The following is an 18,341-nucleotide window of genomic DNA, read 5'->3' on the forward strand; positions in this document are numbered from 1 at the left end:
GAGAGAAACCCTTTGCAAAGAGGAGGTGATTCATTAGATGGAAAACAGACAGGGGAAAGGTTCGAATGCATTCTTGTTGTGTGGTGGGTGGAAGACTGTGAATGACAGTGAGATAGTAAACAAGCAGCGCTTGATCTGAGGCTGAGCGTGTCGAGCTGACGGAATAAGATCTGATAATTCAGCGTGATATATGAAGTCGAGTGTCTCAGGTGAAAGGATTGAGTCTGTGGACTAGACTCAGATTAAAAACAAACATTGTCATACGGTGTAACTGTTCCTCTGCTCGATGCCACTGTGGACGTCTAGCTGAATCACAAGCATGACTATTGTTAGTAGAGGAGAGGTGGATATTAAATTGCACACAACATTATATGTTTTGTTATAACTGGAATTGCAATCCCTTTTTTTAATTCTGGGATACGCTATAGCAAACATCATTGTTACTGTTGATCACATGTAGGGTTAGGGACTTGAACTAACACCTTACTTAAGGTATTAAACATGTACTACAGACTAAATGGTGTGGATTGGGAATGAGAGGGGTTTTATTACCTTTAAAGGTCATTACAAGAGATTCATGGTTTTGTCCTGGTGGGAAAATGCGATAGACTTACATACAAACCAGAATATCATTAAAGCGTTGAAGTAAGCTATTTTGAGTGCACTGTCAGAAATAAAGGTAAAAAACTGTACCTTTTCTGTCACTGGGGTGGTACCCTCAAGGGTTTATTTTTGTACCATTATGGGTATACAACACATTGAAATGTTTTAACTTTGGGGGTACAATATTATACCTTAAGGACCTATTTTGTACTGTTTTAGGGGTACAAAACAGCTAACTGTACCTTTAAAGGTACACAATAGATCTTTAAGGTACAGTAATGTACCCAAAAAGGTGCAACATTGTTTTATGTTTAGTATAACTGTCAAGGTACAAAACGGAGCCTTAGGGTACCAACCCAGTGACAGAAAAGGTACATTTTTGTACTTTTTTCTGACAGTGTAGGGAATGGGTGATTTTTTATTTAAAGAGGACAGAGAATGATAAACCATTTTTACCTTGTCTTTGTTGAATAATGGTAGTCTACCTGCATTCACAGACATACAAAAAGTGCTATACATGCTAAACATCTCAGTCTCATAGAAATTCCTCTTTTAGAAATGTCAGCCAGTAAACGGCCCAATCTGAAAAACTGATGCTTATGACATCACAGGCATCTCACTGCCCCTCCACTTTAAAATAATTGGCTACATTTTTTGAGTGGCAGCAAAGTCAGCCAATCAGTAATGAGATTGCAAGTTAAGCCAGTAGGGGGAGCCAAATAGGTGCAAAACCACTTGTTTAAAATCCCCCACCCTAATAGAGCTATCTGAGAGAGGTTTTTAGGAAGGCTTTACAGACCCAAACAAACATTTTTTTGTGTACATGTCACATCACAGAACAAGGATAAATACCCCGTTCAATCATTCTATGTCACCTTTAACCCTAATAAGACCCTTGGGGTCAATCTTACCCCTAAGCCACTTTTCATGAGTTTTAAAACATGGTTCCCTTCATCTCAGTGGAATAAGATTATTTGACTTTTTCAGATTATCTGTCAAGATTCATATAAAAAAACTGGGCTTGATTCGGTCATTCTAAAGAGGCGTAAAAATGTAACTTAAATAGTCCCTTTGGGGGTAAAAATGACACCAATTGAAAATTAATGGGAAATGCAAAAAAATCATTTTTTTTCCTTTTTTTTGTCAAAAAAATCAATGCATCCAGAATAAATCTGAAAATTTCAACAACGTAGGCCTGGTACTAGAGCACAAATGCAATATAGAAAAGACACAAACACACAAAGGTATGACAAAAAAACAGCCACATATGCAAAACAAAGAGATAAGTTGGTGGGCTCACACAGGTGCATGCACACACACATGCGCACACACACACTTACAATCAGTCAATTTCTGTGGCATTTTGTAAAAACGGACATTTCAAAATGCATCAAAAACTACAAAAAATTCTACTATTTGAAATAATATTTATTTTTAATGTCTTTTCCGATGTTTATATATACATAAATTCACAAAATGTATCACTAAAGTAGTGATGTGAGCAGTTGGGCACATCCAGTTAAATGAATGGGTCTTTATGGGCCTCTGCTGGTCGAAATTATTTATTTCCTAAACTGTAATATGTATTTTTTTTCTAAACACCGGATGGCCGAATTCAACACATAACATAGATCAATATCTAAAAACAATTTAAATCAAATTTAGATCATAATTTATGTGAATTTTTCACAAAAAAATTATATTTTACAGGCAAGCTAATAGTGTAGTTGAGGAATTGAGTGGTAAACAGGTACAAAAATACTTCATATCTCCCAAAACACAGCATTAATGGATATATGAGAAGTAAACAAAAAAAGATATATTATTTGTATCATTAAAAATTTATATATTTTTTGTAATCACTCTTTTAATCTCTGGGGTCATTTTTACCACCACGTATACAGGAAAATCGTGTCTTATGAGGGTTAAATTATACATTTTTGAGAGAAACAAAAATAGACAACTGGTTGGCACTTAGATCGAATTGTGATTTTCATTTTTAATGCCATTATTGCATATGCCGGTCTTTACAGATATGTTATCTCTTGCCTAACTTTATGGTTCCCCTTAACATTTCGGTCAGTCTGAGTTGGCTTGGGGGTGTTTCATGTGTGCTAATGTCTGCCAGTAGAAACGAGAGTATAGTGGGATAGCAATTTTCTACTTCCCAACACTTTTGGAATGAATCCCAGACACCTTCTGATGAAGCCGCCTACGGCGTTGTGTCGTGATCAGCCTCATCTTGCCCTGACTGGCCGTGGCGTCATGACCATTCGTGATGGAGTGATGGACAGAGAGTTGAGACAGGCCTCTGGAGATTCGTGGTCTGTATCATTTAGCTAGAGTTTGAATTAAATTTCACATTGCTGACATCATCTGGATGCAAAAGCTTAAATCAAACACAACTCCATCTGAGCTGTTTTTAATGTTGTGATAATATAAAACTTGTCGCCGTGTGATGCAGTGTAGTTAGTGTGGTTCCCATTGTGTTGCTGTGTGGGTATTAGAGTTCCCTAAATGTTTTTTATGCTTGGTAAAAAAGATTTGTTGGTTGAACTTTAAAAAGTAAGTTGCCTTAAAATTTTGAGTTATTTTTCACTCATAAAAGTCAACTAATATTTTTAAGTTGAATTAACTCATAAGATTGCTTTGGTTTAGTAGGTTTAAAAAGCAAGGAGCGGGTGGGTTTTGTTTATTGTAGGGTGGTTGCCAACACACATTGTGTCCTAACACCTTGTAAAAGTTGATGGGTGCCCTTAAAGGCAACCAGATAACTTTATTTAGTTAAACCAGTGTAAGGTGTTTTAGGAGGTTAAGGTGGTACCAAGTGGTTTCTTAGGTGTTCTTGTTGGTTGCTTTATTGGCACAAGTTGAAAGAGTCCATCCCTGGGAATCTATGATAGTCTAGTCCCTAAATATGGCTTGGATTCCTGAAAAATTTAAAGCAGGCAAAACAATAACTTTTCGGAAGTTAAAGACAGCTGAACACAGGTATACCAAGATAGACACAGGTGCAAATGCAGAGTGGCACAATTTAACATTTATTTATTCTCCCATTAGCCTGTTCCAGTGCCACTATTACACCGAAAGGCTTTTAGGATAAATCGAGCAAATGGCTTTTTCTGCGAGTGTGGTTTACTGTATACGCGTGGTTGGCATGTACATGAGTGCTTGAGCTGAGGTTGTGAGCTAATTGCAAGTCACATTGCATGGCAGAAAGATTTTGACAGCAAAACGGGCTAAAGAATTCATAATCGAGTGCTTTGGGAGTTCATGACCTCTTCTTTCAGTAAATCATAGGATGGATGGGATCCTTGATGTTAACAGTTCTCCTTGTTTTGCTTTTCTTTTAATCTACAAATTCAACCAAAATCATATCTAGCTTATTATCTGTAACCCAGATCATAAATATCTTACTACCTGTTTTGGTATCACTATATGTTGATGGTCCCCAATGACATTCAATTGACTGTCAGCTTTATATCTGTTAAAACTTTACTGGGATGGTGTCCCAACAGACTGCTACTGACTATGAATATCATTGCAAGTACGTGTCCACACTAACCCCTAATCTATCCCTACTCTTTTGAGAGTTTGTTGACATGTATGTGTAGTGTTACATATAGTGTAAGAATTGGCTATGCACATATTGCATGCAAGTGTGCATTCCTGCTATAAGTAAATTCATTTTCATTTAAAGAAATGTATTTTTGTTGCTTTTCTAGCTACAGTGTAGATTGATATACTGCAGTTAGATATAGATATTAAATATTTATCTTGTAACAACCTCTGATCTTCCACCCACCCTGACCAATAACACATCATCATTCCCACCTCCTAAATTATAACACATATTTCAAATAAGCACAAAAGCTGCGCTCATTAGGTTAATTTAATCATGCTTTGTGTACGCCTGCAGCTGTAGTAGGCGGGCGATTAGGATTTGTGCCCATGGAGGGTGGTGTTTGCAGCGGCTAGTATGTTAAACCTCAGTCGCTGGCATGAAACAGAACAACAAATGTAAAGCAGATGGCCGGTGCACTATGTCTTCTGTTGATGCTAATCAGGTGCTAACTATTATTCGGTCTGCTCGCTCAGATTGATCCTGAAACCAACGGTCCTCTTGCTTTTACACGGACTGTCAGACAAACCGCTGAGCGGTTGTGCCGACAGTACTGGGGACGACCTTTGTTTAAGCCTTAAAGCTGATGTATATGTTTAATTGTTAAAGTCCACCTGAAATTAAAATTTACTATCATGTCCATCCACAATAAAAAAATTTGTATACCTTTTTTTCATACCTTTAATTATAATATAAAAATGGCTGCTGCCAGGTGTATTTCTGAATGCAATGACTACTACTGTAGATCCGTGGTACCCAACATGGGATCTCATTTATTAAACTGTGCATAGGATCCTTACTAAAAGTCTACGTACGCACAAAAGCCAAAAATGGCATACGCCAAAAAAATATTAAGACTTATAAAACAAAGCAATGTTCCCTTTATAAATCACAGATTACATGCAAGTGTGCGTACATGGATCATTCCCAGATCCCACTCTGCAAGCCCATTCTTCCGTCAAGTTTGTTTTTTAGATCACAACCTTTGCGTGGGAACTGGCTTTATAAATGAGACCCCTGGGGTCCAGGCCACCCTTAGGGGAGTTCACGGGGGATCCGATGTGCTTTGTGCTCAAATAAAGATGCATAAAATGTTGCACATTGAATTTTTTTGATTTTTTTTATCATATGCTTACAATGCTAAGATAAGGTATTTGATATTATCTTGTGTAAAATAATTTGAATTTTGCTTGCTACATCTCTTTCCCTGCCATTGACGAGTTATCTCATCAATTAAGAGAAAACATTTGCATAAAAAACTTTTTTTGTTAAAAATGTTTATGTAAATCTGCAATACCGTGATTATCCACTAGGCGCACTTACCCAATTATTAATAATTATTATAAATTATTTATGAAAACTGAAGCCAAAACGTTATAAACTCATTTTAAACTCTGTGTATGTTCTGATAATTGTTCTGAATCTGATCTTAAACAAAATTCCTTTAAAAAAATGCAATTATTTCAGCTTTTTGCTAATATATATATATATATATATATATATAGAAAAATACCCATATTTAAGAGTATATAAGCAGAGAAAAATATAGATAGGATGCATTTTTTTTCTGTTTTTGTTTGTTTGTTTATTGTTTGTTTGAAAGCAGAGGATCTGTTGTTTCTTTTGATATATTTGTATGTTTATATATTTAAGAAGAAAATTTTCCTGGAATGCATTTTGTAAAACTTTTGTGAAAATCACAAAAAAATGCTGGTGGGCTACTTTTCATAAAATGGCTGGCGGGGAAAAATGACTAGAGGGTTTGGGACTCGGACTGTCATATGTACTTGGGGGGGCAAGGAAAAAAGTTTTGGAAACCACGGCATCAAAACCCTCCCCAAAAAACACGCTGTACTGTACCCTCAGTTTTCTCATTCAGTATTCTGTTTCAATTGGAAATACTTAAGTTGGTCAAAACTTCCGGTTCCCTGAGATTTGACTTCTGGTTCATCCTAGACAAAAACCATACTGAAGTCTTGTGAAGACAATACTAATGTTTAAAACAAGTGATCAAGATTTGGGTGATTGAAGCCCCATTAACACCGCCAACGACCAGAAGTGGCAGAGCGACATGATCTTATTCATTCCAATGGAAGCTTGGTGACTTCCAGTGACATGAGTGACCATTGGCAACAAGAAGAGGGCATGTCCCACTTCAAAGCTGAGAAAGTTTAACTTTATGCAAATAATAAATGACTTTCAGGAGTAACTACCAATGAGAGTGAAGCAGTGGAGCTCATGTCAGTTTGTAACTGTTTCTAGGACACCCAGAATTAGGAAAGCCTCCTAACAACCTAATTGACAGAGATGGGCGACACACAGCGACAAATACTGGTGGTGTATACAGTACACAGCTTAACATGATCCAGTTTGCCCCTACTGGTAGATGTTGTAACTGTACGTTCTGTATTTTATTCCAAAGACATCTTATTGTAATTAATCCAAGTGGCATCACAGATGCTAAACTCAGCAGTTTAAAACTGTTTACTGTTATAAAAATGTATTGTGTGTAGGACCTTTACACACACATACACACTATGTACATGGATATGCACAGAAACACGCACAGACGGTTAGCACACATATAAGGTGTCATTGCCAAGCTCCAGCTGAGCGGCCTGACAGAAATCCGATTCCAAGCGCGGTGGTGAGACAATGCGGCCTCCCTCATTTGCCACTTCACTAGTGTTTAATCGGTGGTCTCCCAGACAGAGAGAGTGATTGAAAGAAGCGGAAAAGAGAGAGAGAGATACAAAGAGGGAGAGCGAGTCAATGATTTCCCTACTGCCTTTTTGAATAGTGTCTCTAGTGTCTCATCTGACCTGGTGGTTATGAGGAACCATGGAGAGATGTGATTGGCTCATTACCTCTGCTCGCTCCTGATAGCCGGGGAAGGAGGGCCGAGACCCCTCATGTCTTGCTCTAAATTTACACGTACATTGCAAAAAAGATGAATGTCTCAGTTAGCTTTGTGCCTTGATTTCCAGTATAAATATTTAAAATTCTTAAATCGCGATACATTTACCTGATAATCAAAATGACCAAAGGTATCTTGTTTGCTAAAAAAAATCACTTGGGATAAAAATGTCTGTCAATTGCATGACGTAAAGATTTGAAGATTGGGTGGTTAGCTTTAGCAGTTAGCATTTGCTATACATGTCATAACTTCACACTCTGGCTACAATAACATCAACAAGACAAAACAAAATCTTGTGCAAGCAACATAAATTAAAAATATGTTATTACATTACAGTATGTGTTTTACCAGTAGATACCGTACTTTAAAGACCAGCTAAACTAGCCTAAGCGTGTTGGCTAGTTTTAGCTGGTCTCCCAGCCTGAGTTAAGCTGGTGTAGCTTGTTTTTTTTTTACTTTTAAGTTGGTCAGGCATGGTAGACATATGTTCTTTTCAGTAGTGTAAAAAGTGCCGGAAGAGCTTGGAAGTGAGTAATTAGTCAGCGGAAAAGTTCTTTTTAACTTTGTTAATCTACTGTAAACTTTAACATTTGCAATGTAAACAATGTCAGCAACTTGTCGTTCAGACAGCAACTGTATAAACAGACACTGGCCCTCAACGCTTTGTTTGAAGAGGATTAGAGGTCGTACATATAGGACACGTTCTTGCTTTCTAAAACATCCACACTTACCAAAAAGGGGTCAAGATACTGAAAAATGCAGACATAATGCATGCGTCAATGTTGTCCATCTGGCACATATGTAGGGGAGAGCAGGGCACAACCTAACGCTTTTTGGTTTTGGCTCAATCATTCAAAAAGTATTTGAGTTTGATTAATTATATTTTTACACAAGCAACACGCACATCTCTACTACAAATGAACAGTTGAAGTTTGTTTCTAGTACTTACCATTCTTGGACAATTACACCAAATGTGACAGAAGTGCAAACGTTACAACTTACCCCATAGGTGGGGTTAATTGTAACAGGCAGGGGGTTAGTTGTAACACTTGCTAAAAATTAAGTTTGCAGGCAAATATTTCAATACTATTTTGTCTATTTTCTTGAAGTGGATGTTGTTTATATATCTGTCTATAATAGACAGGTATCCACACTGTATTCATTCATCCAGCCCTTTTCTAACAATAGTTCAATTATAAATGGATACAAATGTCTAAATATGTGAGAAAAAGCAGCAAGATTGTGACAAAACATTTTTTATATGTGACCCAGTCTGTAATACCCATACTACAGTTTCAAAATCAAATTCTGAGATAATGAGCATCAAAGTCTGATTTTACCCATTCATTTCATTATGATTTCAATCTTTGACGTGACCTTATTCAATCAATATTAAAGATATGAACATAAATAAATTTGACACACGAATACAGGCACATTTATTTTGTTGGCAGCCAGCAATCATTCATGTGTAGGGTATTTAAAACAACGGCAAGAATTACGCTAACTTTAGAGGTTTTCATATCGTAAGTGCTGAGGGGTTCGTTGCAACCCCGCTCGGTCAAAATATTTTCAAGCCCACCACAAAAGTTCCTAAGAGCTGCAGACATATTTCAAAACGATGCTATGTTTTAGTCAACAAGACACTGATTAATATGACACAGCATTGGATTTGATATCTTACACACCCAACTTAGAAACCGAAAAACCACCAAAACACTTGTTCACCACCAAAACACTCTTTCATCAATAACTCTGGAAAAACATTATACATTTCCAATCATTTGCGGGAGATCATCTTTTGGCAGCATGAAAAAATACAGGTAAAACCAAAACGCTCAACCTTGTGCAACAATGTAAACCCTGTGTTAGTTTTTCCCCCGCGCACCCCTATTTTAATATTCCATTTATACACTAGCATGGTACTGAATTTTACAGTTATATTTATGCATTTAGCAATTTAATTTAAAGTGATATACAGTGGATTACATGCATTTCACTTATTATCATTTATTTATTTTCCCAATGTTTGTTCCTTACTAATTTAACATGGTATTTACCAAACTTTTGTGGTAAGAAGTAAATTTGATGCAAATCTGCAAAAAACACTGTAATTTTCAATTCGATTGAATTAGTCTAAATATATTTAGTATATCTAAAACCTCACCAAACTTTTCTTCCTGTTATAGTACAGCTACAGTACTTTCCCAGTAATACCTCATGGGATAACTAGCGTTACATCAACCATGTAACCTTCAGTGTCCGTATAATGATGGCAAAGCAGCGAGCTTGTTAGATACCGTTGAACTTGAAGAGACCTCCACATCATAGCACAGAATCTGTCTCAGCACTTCTGGTGATTGGTTAACGACAGTGATAGCACCACCCATCACTTATTAATGCCCTCTTCTCCTCAGTCATAATTCAGGAAGTGACACACAGGAAGCTGACAATGGAGCCCCCGTATCTCCACTGCTGTGTGCTGACATTCAGCACTTGGCTTGTGCTATATGTGACCTACAAATCCTCCACACTTCTGATGGAGGAGAGAGAGAAAATCTCTTGACCACTGCTTGGGAAAGCAAAATAATTGGATTCCTGCTCCTTATCTCACTCAACACATTACAAGTTGTCAAAATTCCCTGCTGCCAGGCCTCGTCACGTTTCAGTCAAGCAAGAGGGATTTTGTATGGCTGGCTGATAGGTGAGACTGATTTAGATTGTGTAGGGTTTTTTGGCATCGGGGCAGTGGTTTCCGACACGTGCCTGAGGCTTTCACATGACAAGGTTTGGTGGACCGAACTGGTATGAAGATACCACGCTGATCTTTTGACTTGTGTCTTTTTTGTTGGACGTTGTTTTGGTATAACAGAATTTTGCACTTTGTTTTGCTCAAGTGATTTTTAACTTGATTCCACTGAAATGGTGGATTTGTATTTGACTCAAGTCTATGATGTGAAATAGATGCACCCATAATCCCTTGCAAACAATAAGGTCTTAGTTGAATCCTTAGGCACAGGAAGATTTTAACATTTTCTGAAGAAAGACTTTAATACTATGAGTTCTCAGTTATATTTGATTTATCAACGTTGTCTTATTAACATAGCATACAAACTTAAGCATTCAATTTGATTGGTTGATAGGATTGCAGGGTTATTCTGGCTCAAAATGAGATGTAGGTGTGCTGGATTGTTATTGCAGTACCTACAATGATGTTGACCAGGAACAAACTGCAAAAAATGACACAAGCAAAATTATCTGCCAATGGGGTGAGAAAATGTTGGTTAAAATAAGTGCTTAAGAAAAAAGAAAACATATTTTTTAGATTTTTTTCTCACCCCATCGGCAGATATTTTAGCTTGTTTTAAGTTTAAATTTACTTGAATTGTATATTTTTTCTATAAACTAGACTTATTTTTTTACAACATTTTTTGCATTTTTTTTTTATATTTCTACTTGAAAAAAGACAAAAAACCTAAGTAAAATGTATTCATTTTTTGCAGTGCATGTCCTACTGGACAAAATCCTAAGATTATTTGTTTTTCAGAAAAAAGGTCTGAGAATACCTATTGCTGTGAGAAATAATAAAATAAATAAAATTCTTAAAACAATATAAAATTGGTTGAAAAGCAAAACTGCATTGGAAATTTAGACGCATCTTGAATATATGTTCATTTAGTCACGCTTCACAAGCAAATGTATTATTTATTTTATTGAATGTATTTTATGGAAAACAAGATAAAAGTATTTGTAAGGAAGAGGATTTATTTGTCTTGTCTTTTGCCCCATGTCAAAAGAACCCTTGTCTCTAAAATGATTAGTTTTCTAGACATGGCTGCGGTTCCCAGGGACCTGTGAAATCCCACATGACACCTTGTACACAAGTAGTCCGAATTAAAGGAGACAACCCCCATTTTTTCCCAGAATTCCGGTATCTGTGTGGCTGGGGGCAAATATATAAATTTAAGCTTAAAGGTCCCATAGAATGTAAAGCTGTATTTACCCCCGCATAGATGAATAATACAAGCTCTATACTTATGTGAGCCTTAAACGTGATTGTTTCCTCCTTCTTAGACCTTGTGCATGCAAAAGGCAGCTGGAAAACAGGCCAATCTCAACATAACACCAACTGTTACAGTCAAGAACAAATGCCCCAACATTACATTATACATTAAATTAATTACAATGTTGTTACATTCCTAAAAACAAAGTGGTGACTGTTAAGTTAGCGCTATATGCTAGTTAATGCTAAATGCTAACGTTTAGGCTGAAGTACTACCATTGATGTTACAGTTACATTTTGCAGGTCCATACTGGAAAAACACAAACTTATCACTCATAAACGTCCATTAACAATCTCCAAACAATCGATTATTCCTCAAAATCTGTATCTTTTGTTGTGCTTTTGATGATGCTGTGAAAGTCTTATCTCTTAACTTTAAAAATCCTTCACTGCATTAACATTCATGATTAATAATGCATCAATGTTTTTTATTGAGTTTCAGCACTGAACTCTGCTAGCATTTGTTTCCTGAGGAGTCTTTGTTTTTTTACTTCATATAGGTCAAAATGTAAAGGGAATATAGGGAAATCAGTTTTTGTTTGTTATTGTCCTGTCTGAAGTGATCAGATTTGGAAATAAGTTGCATGTCCCATTTAAATCATAAGACCTCTGTGACCGTCCATATGACCTATGGCTAGCACACCCCCGTTATTACACATTTCACCCTCTTCATCTTTTTTCACTTTTGTCAGCCCATTAAAATTATTGATCATTATGTGATGGTAGGAAAGGTGAGAGATGTAATTATTGGTCCAAGCAGCTCTGTCAATTCCCCATAGTCTGGATTGAGCCCGACAGAGTCCCTAATAGGGACCTGCAGTGTTAACAACACACACACCCTTCGGTAAAGAGAAAACAAGACTGTGACTATGTGGTCAATCAGCAAGTCAACCTAGAAACTCAGTTTCCTCTGCAACTAAGTCAAGTCACATATATATTACAAAATGAATGCTTACATTTTTTGTAACCTTATACTTGGCATGTGTTATGTTATTGTGGCTGTATCCATATGTGTATTTAAAACATATATTATTATCCAATTAGCCAGCGATAAACCATAGACTAAAAAGATGGACAATGTGTCACTATAGACTTCCATTGTAGAAAATGTAGCCCCAAATCTCCTAACAATAACCACTGACATTTTGCTTTGATGATGTCATTTGGAGCCAGAGTCTGCAATTGTAAACGGGAAGCGTAGCTGTGGTATCAAAGTCCCACCCATATTTCAGTTTGACTCAATTACACATACACAAATTTTGTTAGTCACACCCATTTTCAATTACACCTTATGACTAACAAAAACTAGACAACACTTAAAAGTAAACCAGTGTGATATGGTAACAACTAAAGTAATAGTAACCATTCTTGAGATAAATTAATTTGAAGTAATTCGGTTTTTAATTTTGGCTCCCATCCCATTGTTTACATGGAGAGGACGGGTTTATGACCTATACTGCTTTACTTTTCAGTACTTGTGTGATGTGTGTAACTATTATACTTTGTAAAATTTCTTTAAACTATCACTTTGCTTACAAAAACATGTACAAAGTATTTCAGTCCTAGATATCACTATTGTATTTTTGCATAATTGTGTTGTAACTACAGTAAGACATTTACAGAGCCCCTAAGGGGACATGAAGCAAAAATTGAATAAAGTTTAGTTTTGCATGCGCACGTGAAACTATTGCGTGCTCACGTGAGACTTTCGCATGCGCACGTGAAACTATCGCGTGCCTACGTGAAACTACCACGTTTAGTTTTGCGTGCTCACATGAAACTTTCGCGTGCGCACGTAAAACTTTCATGTGCGCATGTAAAACTATCACACGCGAAAGTTTCACGTGAGCACTCAAAACTAAACTTTAAAAAAAATTCTGCACATGAAGGTTGCGCGTGAGCACATGAAAGTTTCACGTGGACACGTGAAACTATCGAGTGCCAAAGTGAAACTACCGCGTTTAGTTTTGCGTGCTCACGCGAAACTTTCGCGTGCGCATGTGAAACTTTCGCTTTCACGTTCACACGCGAAAGTTTCACTGCACATGCATGTTTCTGCACATGCATGTTTCACGTGAGCACATGAAACTAAACTTTAGATTTTTTTTACTCCAATGTCACCTTAGGGGCTCGGTAGAAATTACCACTATGTTGTATGTGCTATATTTACATGTATGTGGTTTCTTATTACTTTCCAGAAAAGATGAACATGTTGTCTGCTTTGATCGCCCCCTTTAAATACATGAGCCCAGCGGCCAATGGGACAGAAGATGAAGACACTTTGAGTCAGTAAATACAACTATCAACACACAACACAACAAATCTGTCGTTTAAATTGTGCCACTGTGTCTAGAGAAAAGTAACTACTTTTTGGTTAGTGCCAAACAAAGATATCCAATATCAGGAAAAGTAAAAAACTATTAAAAATGTACATGCCAAATTTGGCAACACGACACATCACTTCTTGCATCACACTGACTTTGATTTGATTTTTTTTTGCCAATCTACTGAATTAGGTTTTTGAAGAAGTAATTTCAATAACGCTTTTACTTTTGTTTTGATCTAAACCTAAAATTCACAATAAATAATCATAAAATAAATTCCATATTTAAAAAACGTACTGTATACCAAAAATACTGATAGACATTTTAACTCTGAATTCATGCTTGCGTTGATGTATTAAATTGTATTTTCTCCGCTAAATTTCATTTGGTTCCGTCATAACACAGCCGGGGTGTGAAATAGAGGCTTTAATGTGTGATCAGACTTTCACACACTGAAATCTCATAACCGTCTGTTCTTCTGCATCACTAAAGCGCCTGCTTTGCATTGTATATGGGACAGATGACTTGTACCTACTTTACGTATAGACTCCAAGCCAATTTTGTGAGGAGATTACCAAGTGATTTTCCAGATGGTGCCCCATTTAAGACAGTTAGGACAATCTTTAAGGAGTGTTTTCTTGTGGGGAGCTGCTACGATTTTGTAATAAAATCTCTCATATTTTGTATGAATTAACTTTTCATCAGATCATGTACTGCATGAAGTTAAAATGGACATCAAGAGAGTCTGTAGCTATGTAAAAGAAAAAAACATAATATTGTGTTGTGTTTTTGCTTAAAAAGTTTCAACCCTGATAATGATCTTCTTTTTCAAACTCTGTTAGGCACTAGCAGTGCTGAGGTGAAGGAGAACCGCAACACAGGAAACCTCGAGGACTGCACTGTTGTTCCATCAGACTGCCAAACACTCTTCCTATCGGATTCACCCAGGGATGGGACGTCCGGCCTCAAACGAAAACGTCCATTGGAGGAGGACAATAACGGACACTTGTGCAAATTGCGTATGTACTGCAAGAAACTGGCATGGTCCGACGCACCAAAGAACGCTCTGGTCCAGCTGAACGAGCTAAAACCAGGCCTGCAGTTCCGGATGGTCTCTCAAACAGGGCCGGTACATGCACCCGTCTTCTCTATCGCTGTAGAAGTTAACGGCCTCACATTTGAGGGCACTGGCCCAACAAAGAAGAAGGCTAAGATGAAGGCGGCTGAGATGGCCCTCAAGTCATTCATTCAGTTTCCCAATGCACCGCAAGCTCAGCTGGCCATGGGTAGCCTGAGCAATCCCACAGCCGACTTCACCTCGGACCAGTCCGACTTCCCAGATACGCTATTCAAAGGGTTTGAGCCGGACGGTTGCCGCTCTGCAGAGAGCGAGCTGCTTTCTAGCGCCTTCCGTTTGCGGCACACGCTGGACTTGATGGTTGTACAAGCCAGACAAGGAGACCCCTGCCTACCCCCACCTCCTCCACCCGCACCACCACCTCAGCCAAGCCCCGTCGTCCTCCTCAATGACCTGCGTCCCGGTCTGCGATATGCTTGCTTGATGGAATGCGCGCAGGGCAAACGAGCGCACCGCAGCTTTGTCATGGCCGTTCGAGTAGATGGCAGGATATTCGAGGGCTCGGGTCGCAGTAAGAAGCAGGCGAAGAGGCAGGCGGCTTTGTGCGCCCTGCAGTCCCTCTTCAACATCAGGCTGGCACCTGAGGCGAGAGCGGGACTCCGGCCCAGCAGGATGAAATGCCCTCATTTGCCCCAGGTGAGTGTGCCAGTCCAACCGCTGGCAGCCCAACCGTTCCATACGGCGGGCCTTAATAACCAAAGCAGCGGGAATGCTGGGATACGGAACTGCCAGCCAAGACTTAATTAAGAGGGAGGAGATAATGTTTGGGGAGGCATGGGCAGTACAGATGGATTATGGGAGAGAGTTTAGGCCGTATCACAGAACAAATGTGGAAGCGGTTTAGGTTAGCACACGGGTTTTAACATTTACTTTGGGCAGGACAGGGTGGCATATCTAGCGTAAACACACACACATTTGTGTACTTAGGAAAGCAAAAGGACCAGAGGTAAACAGAATCTATCCACAGATCTATTCGAACGGAAAAAGGGAAATTATCTTTCATGATCCTCTGACTCGGGAGAAAAAGTCCATGCTTCGACAAATGAGGTTTTTTGTTTAATTTTCATGTGTTTATAGAGTCAAACTGCAAAAGATTTGTTATTATGCACAGTCTCTAGTCTGCTCATGTATGACACGCCAGTGTCTATAAACATTAATTCAATCTGTTGCCCAAAGGAGATTAAAAAAAGCACAGAGCAAATCGACAAACAAACCTCCGACCCATTTTCATCCTATTTAGTCAAATATGTAAATAGCAATCAGGCTGCGGAAACAGGGTTTTTTAAACGGAAACAGATATCCTTTTTGGTTCCCAATGTGAGGGTCAAAAATCCAACATATATTCTTCTTTACATGCTTAATTTAGCGCTTAACACAAGAATTATTCACAAAATGACGTGGCTAATCAGTTTCGAAGTGTATTTGTGCGTCTATGTTCTCAATGATATGTATTTTTGTGCATTGTATTAGCATTCATCCCTATTCCTGTACAGAGCCGACAGGGAAAATGTTGTCTTGCCTCTCCGAATACAGCAGCCGAACAACCTGTGCATGTTTGCCGGAGAGAAAGTTTTTCTTTCTGTCCTCGCTACGCTCTTTAACTGGATTTATAAGAGGATTTGCTTCACCAGTTTAGTTCCAGAAATGTACTTCCTTGCGGAAATTCTTGAAAATCCAAAAACGGCGTCTGCCATTGAGTCTCTCGGAAACGATGCCGGGAACATGAAAAGCGAAGTTTTTCTTCTTTTCCATCACAAAATCACACAGCATCATCTGGGCAGTGGATGACTGTGTGATGATTTCTCAGTAGTGTGGAGATCTAAGGGTTGGATGGTGCTCACACCACAGCCTGTTGGGTCTCCTCGTGTGCCACGGTGCCCTGCTGATAGCAGCTGTTGCCAGACTGAATTCAACACCTCACATCTTTCTCTGTCTCTCTTTAGTGCAACTGTGGCTTATGTTGACTAAATACATAAATTGCCTGTCATAATAACATTTCTATCTACAGTATAATACACACTGTAAATAATTTTTTAATTTTTTTCTGTAGTGAAATGCGACCTAGGCTTTTCAAAGGATTCACATTTAAGTATTGATTTCTAATGCAAACCCTGCTTTACTATTTATTTAGTATTTTTTTTATTCATTGGCTAAGCAGTGCTTGTGCCTTTAGGGGGGCAATAACACAAATAAGATAGATAGAAAGTGGGAGATCAAGATAAACTAAAAGAGAGAGATAAGGGTCACCTTTGGAGTAGGGAGAGACATGGAGACTCCGGTGGCAAGAATGCGTTTATATATATATATATATATATATATATATATATATATATATATATATATATATATATATATATATATATATATATATATATAAACGCATTCTTATATATATATATATATTATTTTATATTTTTCTCTGTAGGAAGGGCCAACCATATAGCTTTATGTGATGCCTCCGGCAAATATGAACAATAACTTGCAGGCTAGACTTCTCCAGCACCGCTTAAATGAAAAATTGAACCGTCATCCATGCTCCATGGCTTGTTGCCCACATCCCTATGCCTCTTCACATCTCTAAATAATGACACACTCACACACATGCCCACGTACCCTGCAGGGATTTAACTGCATTCCTTATGAAAGTCAATATAACATTGAAGCAGTAATATGAAAACCAGGTACGAGCACAGACTTATTAAGTTACCTCAGAAATGTCTATCAATCATAGCACCTAGCGTTCCCTAATTTTGTTTTCTAGCCAAAAGGACACGCGTTGCAGTTGTAACCGACGAATGACCCTCGCATGCATCTTCTCACCCAAACACTGTCATGATGTCACCTTTCATCACCATTTCGGTGGTCTCATGAGTATAAACGCAGGGCAAACCGATTTGGCATCAGAAGTAAAATGATTGCTGAGTGTGGTTAGGTTGATTGGTCACTTAATCTCTCAGAGCAGTCACAGATATCTGCAGCGTTGCCAAGTCAACCCATAGACCCTGCTACGAGAGGAGAGAGCCAAAGTGTGAGCACAGGATGCCCGTCACCGAAACCACAGAACTTGTTCGGGTCACTGGTGTCATTAACCTTGGCCACAGAGCATTTGACTGCAGAACTGCCCTCGGCGTACCCCTAAATCACAATCATGGTTTAATCATGAATAGGTGAGAAGGGACAGTTTCACCTTGCGTAATGTGTTTGAATCAGCACTTGGTAATCGTTATAGGTGGGATCAGACCAGGGAAGATGGTGTTATAGGGAGGGGTAAGAAAGTAGAGGGACATTTTATAGGTGAAGTGAAGGCAGGGTAAGAATTTGTGTAATTTATTTAAGCATGGTAAAATGAGTAAAACCATTGGCGTCTGAACCATATGTGGGTAGGACCCACCCACTTTTAAAAACTGTTCACTTCATGCCGTCAGTCAAATTCATTTCACTAGAGAAATGTCCTAATAAATTAAACCTCGTTCTGCATTTCAGCTACAGCCTTGACTCCTAACCTGCTGTTTCCTTAAAGAGCACCACCTCATTTAGGGGCAGTGTCCCGGACAGGGCTTATCCTAGTCCCAGACTAAAATGCATGTTTGAGCTGCTTTAATTTAAACACCCCTTGCACTGAAGTATCTTAACCAGTGACATTATTTTGTCTAAGTATGCACACCAGTAGTGTT

At 38.3% G+C, this 18,341-nt stretch overlaps 1 protein-coding gene across 2 annotated transcripts in view; it reads left to right on the forward strand.

Moving 5' to 3' along the window:
* adarb2 (adenosine deaminase RNA specific B2 (inactive)) overlaps positions 1–18,341 on the forward strand; it is a 205,093-nt gene that overhangs the window by 115,692 nt on the left and 71,060 nt on the right. For both annotated transcript variants that reach the window (XM_065294726.2, XM_065294727.2), the window contains exons 2-3: positions 13,404–13,490; positions 14,372–15,303. In XM_065294726.2, coding sequence (XP_065150798.2) covers positions 13,404–13,490; positions 14,372–15,303 — 1,019 coding nt within the window. The remainder of the gene's footprint in view (positions 1–13,403; positions 13,491–14,371; positions 15,304–18,341) is intronic.

This window comes from Paramisgurnus dabryanus, chromosome 22 (assembly GCF_030506205.2).
Source record: "Paramisgurnus dabryanus chromosome 22, PD_genome_1.1, whole genome shotgun sequence".
Taxonomy (NCBI): domain Eukaryota; kingdom Metazoa; phylum Chordata; class Actinopteri; order Cypriniformes; family Cobitidae; genus Paramisgurnus; species Paramisgurnus dabryanus.